This window comes from Mycothermus thermophilus, assembly GCF_041956435.1.
Source record: "Mycothermus thermophilus strain CBS 625.91 unplaced genomic scaffold VTJ04scaffold_5, whole genome shotgun sequence".
In the NCBI taxonomy this organism is placed as follows: domain Eukaryota; kingdom Fungi; phylum Ascomycota; class Sordariomycetes; order Sordariales; family Chaetomiaceae; genus Mycothermus; species Mycothermus thermophilus.
This window is the reverse complement of record NW_027191431.1, coordinates 308,722-316,026: the sequence shown is the minus strand read 5'-3', so window position 1 is coordinate 316,026 and position 7,305 is coordinate 308,722. Positions and strand designations below refer to the sequence as shown.

The 7,305-nt window shown below is 55.6% G+C and overlaps 2 protein-coding genes across 2 annotated transcripts; one reads left to right on the top strand and one right to left on the bottom strand.

Annotated features, from left to right (window-relative positions):
- Positions 1-2,567: 2,567 nt before the first annotated feature.
- On the bottom strand, positions 2,568-5,303 carry VTJ04DRAFT_7147 (uncharacterized protein; the record flags this gene model as incomplete). The annotated part of the gene is made up of 1 exon (XM_069365442.1): positions 2,568-5,303. The coding sequence occupies one exon, from the start codon at positions 5,301-5,303 to the stop codon at positions 2,568-2,570; it is 2,736 nt and encodes a 911-aa protein (XP_069216476.1).
- A 1,757-nt stretch (positions 5,304-7,060) lies between these two features.
- On the top strand, positions 7,061-7,282 carry VTJ04DRAFT_7146 (uncharacterized protein; the record flags this gene model as incomplete). The annotated part of the gene is made up of 1 exon (XM_069365441.1): positions 7,061-7,282. One exon carries the CDS (start codon positions 7,061-7,063, stop codon positions 7,280-7,282), a length of 222 nt encoding a protein of 73 aa, XP_069216475.1.
- Between the last annotated feature and the right edge of the window lie 23 nt (positions 7,283-7,305).

The window sequence follows — 7,305 nt, the reverse complement described above, 5'->3', positions numbered from 1 at the left end:
CGGCTGCGGTGGGACGGTAGTTCGAGAGTGGCCAAAGCAGTGTCGATGATATGGAGGAGTTGGGCGGTCTTGTGAAGGGTTGTTGAGTTTGGGAAGGTTATAACGGATATGTATCCCTCGGATCCAGAGAGTTTGTTGGGTGGATGTTTACCATGAGGGGGTTGTCAGTCAGGCTTTTCTCGTTGAGTCCCAAGCCTAACTAGGGTTGGGTTTCGGAAGGGGATTTGGTGACGCTGGATGGGAAAGCATCAACCATGAGTTTCAATCAACCCCTTGGGACTCTTGAGACTTAATGAGGCGCGGGGTTAGGTATGGCAAGCTACTGACTTGTTCGTGAGAAGGAAGCGACTGGGAAACCCGGCCAGAGTTGAAGCCGGTCAGTCAGTCAGTCAGTCAGTCAGCTAGGTCAATCCATCGCGGCAGAAGTACTGCACATCCTCAACATGACAGAGAACACAAGACTACACAGCTCGTTAACGACCGCCGTCAATGTGACGCTCTCCCATGGCGGATTGAGTTCGGTTGTCAGTTCTCATTTTCTCATTTTTTCATCAAGGCCCATCGTCACCAGGAAAATATCAGGGCTAACCGACATTAACGTCCTTACGTAGGTCAGGAAGTATGTACATACGACATAAGGACTCTGCAGCGGCACTCAACACCTCAAGCCACCTATAGCTTCCCCCAACCCAGTGCCTCGCATTCGGGTCACCGCCCATCCAGTGGTTGAGCCTTGTTTGCACGGGTGGGAGCCCTGTAAGTTCGCCATCTCTCTTTCTTTTCCCCTCTCGGGATGGAAAAAGAACCAACACAACGGTCATTGCAACCCAAGCCCGCGGTTGCGGTACCCTGAGCATGCTAGGGGTGTGTTAGTCGGTAGGGAGGTAGCGGCATGTTGCACAGTTTGCGAGAAGACGGAGGTGGGCAGATGCGCACGGTGGTTGGTGTGTGGACGGGATGATGGTGGGAAGAGGAGCCAGGTGAGGATTTGCCGTTGTGGAAGGGCTGTGAGGATGCAACGGCCCTCTGGTTGTCATTTTGAAGGTCAATTTGTGACAGAATTGAGAGAGCGGATATGCTTAACCTACAAGGCAAGTAACTCGTGGCGTCTCGACATGTAGGTTGTTGGTCGAGTCCATTGGTGATGACCACAACGTCGACGAGGTGCAAACGAAGCAACAGAAGAGACACACCAATTCCCAGAGCTCATGTTGAAGACCCCAAGCTATCTCACAGAAAGAGCGTCCACAAACCAGAAGTCACCACCACCCCTCCACCTTCTCCGAGCAATTCCACGCCTGGAAGTAAACAACTTCCCCCCTGAGAGCCATGTCAACATCCAAACAGCCAGCGAGACACGCCCTTCCCAACCAACACAACACCAAGCGTTGACCATCGTCCACCAACGGTCACCAACGGCCACTAACGGCCATCCGCTAGTAAGCCAACTGGTCACAGAGCTAAATGGATCATCTCATCTCAGCCTAACAAGAAAAAGCAACAACTCCCATCAGTTCCCCTTTCCCATCCCAACGGAACGTTCCAGCCCCGATCACAACATCTCATCTCCCTGTACCCAACAGGCAAACCCCAAAATAAACCAAACAAACAGGTTCGGCCCGCTCCATCCGGATACGTAGTTAAAATAGCGCAGTCACAAACCAAATATTGAATACATAGTTATATAGGTAAGTATACCCCTGACCCAGGAAAGGAAAACTGACAGGTCCGAAAATATTCGGACAGCTAATAAGTATGGAGTAAAACCAACTTGAGGAAACTCGGTTGTCAGAAGCGGAAGAACCCGACCAGCCTGCGTGGATGAACACGTGAAGTGGGCAGACGTTCTGGTTGGTGAGGTTACGAGGCGGCCCTGGGAGAAACCGCATGAAAGGAAGTAAGTCAGGTCAAGTAGGTAGATACGTACCGTGCAGATCGCCTGGAGTGAGGTAACTCTTGAGCGACCTAGCTAGGACTGCAGACGAATGTGAAGTGGTAGTATGTACGTATTAAGTTCCCTGTTGCTTTCCCTCTGGAGATTGGATATCCATCAGACCGTCGTTGATGTATGTACAGTACCTACCTCTGTATGGTGAGGCAAGTAGCATGTATGAAGACACGAGCGCACTTCGCTCCAAGGACCCTGGGTCAATTGCTTGTTGAGTTTGGCTTGATTCCACATGTACAAACCTACATACCGATCAGAGTATCCTCGTCTCGCACAGTAATGTACATCAATGCCCAGATATCCCCAACCTGTCTGTGATAACCTGTAGTATGATAGAACCCAGAGCCCGAAAAACAAACCACCCACCCATCCACATCACATGTCCGTCCCAATCCCAAGACCCTAACCGACCATGCCATCCATACGAACAGACCTTCAAACCCATAGAGTAATAACAATTCAAAACCCAAACACACAAACCCTCCTTCCAAAAAATCCCACCCTTCCAACAACCACTCGCGATTTTCTCTCATATGGACTACCTATGTACCTCGCTCCAGGTCGATGACAGATAACCCCTACCCGTGAGCAGAACGCACGCCCGACCGACCTAAGCATACTACTTCCCTCCCGCCTCACCAGCACCAGCAGAACCAGCACCAGCAGTAGCAGCCCTCTCCATCTCCCCTCTTAACCGATCCACCTCCCTCTGCAGCGCCGTCAAGTCGGCCAGGATCTCGCCTGCGTGCGACTCGTGCCCCCGAAGCTGGACGGATTCGTCGCTCCCGTTTCCAGCCCCGGCGTCAGGTGGCGTCGTAGGAGAAGTAGTAGCAGCAATAGTAGCATCAAATCCGCCACCCGTTCCACCACCAGCCGCCGCCGCGGCAGGCAAAGAAGAAACAAGCGGCGAAGTAATACTACCAGCTGTAGCAACAGTAGACGAACCGTTCACCCCGCCGATGCCGCTCCCACTCCCACTCGCATTCCCAATCCCAATCCCGTGTGCGTGACCGTCCAAGCTGTTCCTCTCCCTCCTCGACGACGGGGGAGGAGGAGGAGGTGGCGGAGGCGGCGCGTCTTTGCTGCTCTTACTCCTGATACTTCCACCACTCACGCGCCGGTTTAGCTCCGTCGAGTTGTTGGTTCCGTTATTACTACTATTACTCCCCATAACACCACTGCCGCCAGCAGCAGCAGCAGCAGCAACAGTCGCGCTGCCGCCGCTCAAAGACCGCTGCTTTGCCCTCAACGAATTCCTCGATCTCGTCGGCGGGGGCGGCGGCGGGGCGAGTTTCGCCGGCTGTCCACCACCAGCTGGAGGGCTGCTTGGTTGTGTTGGTAGTGGTCCCGACGATCCAGCAGCAGGAGGAGGAGGAGGAGGAGGAGGAGGAGGAGGAGGAGGAGGGAGTCCAGTCGTGGTCGCCGACGAGGAAGAAGCCATAGGTGATGGCGCTTGCGAAGGTGACGACGGGTTCAGGTTCGAGCTCGGGCTCGCAACCGTTGCGGCAATACGTGCGGCAGTATGAATGGCTCCCGGCGTCATCGACCCCGCAGGCGAATTCGTCCCATTGCTACCCCCTCCTCCTCCTCCTGCAACGAGGTAATCATCCCCAACATTCGCCAACGGCGATATAATCGTCGACACCGACGCTGCACCTACATTCGTCCCCGTCCCTGCGCCCGGCGAGACCTCGCCCTCCCCATCCCGAACCGTCGACACCGCGCTCACGGACTGCGACGCGCGCGTGTGCTGGCCCTGTCTCCTCGGCGGAGGCGGCGCCGGCGCTGCGGCATGCACGTTTGCGCGAAGGCTGGAGGAGCGCGAGCGCGAGGAGCTGATAGACGGGGTCCTGAGGAGCGAGGAGGACTGCGGTGAGTCGGCGTCGTCGCGTTGGGCGGGCGAAGCTGGTGATGACGCGCTCGAAGCGGCCGGAGGGCCAGCAGGAGTAGCAGGAGCAGCAACAGATTTGCTCTCAGCTCTCGCATGAGGTTGTCGACGAGGAGGCGGTGGTGGCTTTTTCAGTGGTGGCTGCTGTTGTTGTTGTGTCGGGGTGGTTGTTGTTGATGATGATGATGGCGTCATCGGTCGGGGAGATACAGTCAAGCCTGACGGAGCATCAAATTCGGGCACTTTCCCTGCCGCCTCGCGATCGAAGATGCTCTCTGGCTCGTCGTCGGGGGACCTGATGGGGGCGGCGGGGAGCGGCTTGTTGATGTCAGACGACAACGTAGTAAACTGCTGTTTGGTCGGAGACGTAACGGGCAGTGTAGCAGCCCTGGCGGGTGGGGGAGACACAGGGGATGGGTTGTTCACCGTTGCGGATCTTCCCTCGCCGCCTGGCCCCGGCTTGATCAGCTTGCCATGTCGTGAGCTCGGTGGTGGCGGCTTTTTCTTGATCGAAGCAGCCGGTTGTAGACTTGGCTGTTGTGAGCCTCCAGCCACCTTGTCCTGCCCTGTCACCGAGCTCAAGAATGTCTGCGGCGTCGCAGACCCTTCTATGGTCGATCTCCGAGGCGCCGGCGCAGAGGGACTCCCAGCGCTCGCCGCCGGCCTTTGAGCGTCATCCACCTGCCCCGTCATCAACAGCCTCCCAAAGGCGCTCACGTCAAGCGTCGACCTCCTCCCTGCCACCGAACCAGAACTCTTAACATCGTCAGCCTGAGGCTCCACGACAGCCCTCGGCGCGGGCTCAATATCCCTCAGCGTTCTTTGAAACGGGTTCTGCCCAACCCCACCATGTTGAGCCTTACCCTCCTCCTTCCCTGAGCTGGGCACATCCGGTGCAGCAGCAGCAAGCGACTCTTTCGACGCGAACGGGTCTGTCTGCTCATCCGTCTCCTCACCTCCAGTCTCGCTCTCGCTGACACTACTACTGTTATCACTGTCATCATAACTAATCCCCCTCCCCGCGAAATCGGTTTGTCCCTCTTCTCCTAGCCCACCCTCGACAAACCCATAGCCGCCTTGACCCCTCCTCTCAGCCGGGGATGCAAGAGGCGACGCAGGCGGGGACTGCACGCGGACCTTCTTGGCGACCTTCTGCTTCGGAGGTGGAGGCGGCGGCGGGGGTTGCGCAGATGCAGATTCGACGCCGGCGGAGGACATATTCGCCAGGGCCTGCAGATGCGAACGGAAGCGATCGGCGGGCGGGAGGGACGAGGGGGCGTCAGGACGTATGCTCGATCGCTGCGCGTCAGCCGGGGCTGGAAGCACATCCATGCCGGCGGCGTATGCATCGTCATTGGCGTCCGGGAAGCGCGGGAACGGGGGAACGGGGTGGACGGCGGGGCCGGTGGTATTGGAGGACTTCCGGCGGAAGGGGTTGTTAGACCCGAACGACGACGGTTGGGCCATGGCGGAGGCGGCGGTGCTGTTGATGCACTATCGCGGTGGACAGTCTCGTGAAAATAATATTACCGACGAGCTATCTTGGTACTTAGGTAGACGGTCTTGTCTTGATGGATGGTCGAACCGGAGGCAGATACAGAGATGGTGGTCGCACAACGGGGTGCCAGAGCGGGGAGCTAGGGATCCATCGCCGTTGGGAATAAGGTGGCGTGCTCCGCATCCGACTTTGAAGACGTTGAAGGGACGAAGAGAGGTGGGTTCGATAGACGATGCAATGCAAAGCCGTTTGTGAGGAATCGAATCTCAGGTTCAGGAGTTGAGGGCGAACGGAAAGCGAGCCAGACAGACGAGCCAATGGCTCGAAGGAGGTGTTTAGTCCGGTGTCAGCCTTCCCGTCCTGCCAGGCACCAAAGGAACAAACGCCCTCCTTTCCGTACACTAGGAATTAATCAGAGCAAAAATCCTATTGTTACCCTTGAAACAAATCTTGAAAAGTCCAAATTTTGTCAATCAATGCAATAATGTTGCAGAGGCACGTGATCGCTCAAAATGTCTATCAGAGCCATGAACAGACAACTCCCAACCTTGGAAGTCACAATCAGGCGCGCAATGTCTGACGACGGACTGCTCTGCTCGGACGTTGATGCAAGCAGCAGGTGGGACCTGAGCTCAAGGTTCACAGCATGGATCGGAATGAGAAAAGGCGAAACGGGACGGGAGACGTGGGGCCAGGCCAGGCCAGCTCCGCTCCCCAAGTTGCAGCCCGACCTGGCTGAAGCAAGAAGTGCAGCGCAGCCCAGCAGCTCACAGCCCACAGCCCCAGCAGCACGCGCCGAGTCCCGACGCACGAGTGAAAACCCACCCCAATCACCTGATAACAGATAACTAAACCGATAACGGCAAGTTGTGGGCCACCGAAAAGCTTCGATAAGACCTTCTACACCCCACTTTCCCTTTACGGCGCAGATCAAGCACGGGCCATCCGACGTCCATCCATCACTCATCTCCCCTCTAGAGCTCTCTCAATTCTTGCTCGACGGCCGGGAGGGGGAGAGATTTGGTTTTGTTCCACCACCGCCACCAAATTTAAATTTCTGCTGTGTTGGGCGACATGGGAGTTTGTTGGATTAGAGCCAGTTGGAGTTCATACCCAAGAAAAAAAATTATTCAAAACGTAACACTTTCGCAAACACTCGACTTACGCAACGCAATTCTCGTCGCCTCCTTGACCTTGACCAACTTGCATCTCGACAGATTCAAATCGAACTGCGCCCAACTCATGATATCTGTGCATAAACATTAAATATCAAATTTCCCTGGTGTCCAACAATTTACCCAGCCACCGTTAATTACTCCGGAGGCATTTCTCAAGTCCCACGTTCCGTTCGGGATGAACGAAGCAATGTAAACAATACCGCGCGACGCGATTGTCACGCTCCACCAAACATGGCCCAACGCCTGACACACCACCCCGGCTGGATGTGGAACGCAACGAGTCTACACAAATTTTAGTCTCAGGCGCGAACACCCTGAAATTCTTCAATCCAAAGGCAAAAGATCGCAGACAGAAAAGAATTCAACTGGTATGAATACAATACGATACACAAGCCGTCTCCGGCTCCAGACATCGCAGAGTCCATCGCGACCACTGGTCATCGCTGCATCGCTTCAAACACACACACACACACACACACGCGCGCTCAGGCCGCTCGCGTCATGCCACAAAACACGCAAGATAAAAAGATGAGCAAAAACAGTATCCAATGTTTCCCGCCCGCCGGCGCTTGATAAAACCAAAACGTGGCAGTGCTCCATCCCTCTCCATGCTATCCCAAGAAAAGCCACAAACCCCCAGAGAGATACACATAGACATAACCCGCCCAGAACGCCGTAGATACACTGAGCCCAAAAGCCAAAAAAGCACACCCCCATCGCGTGACCACAGAAAACCAAAACCCATCAAGACAGGAGACAAGAAGGCATAACCAAAAAGAATCACATCAAACCC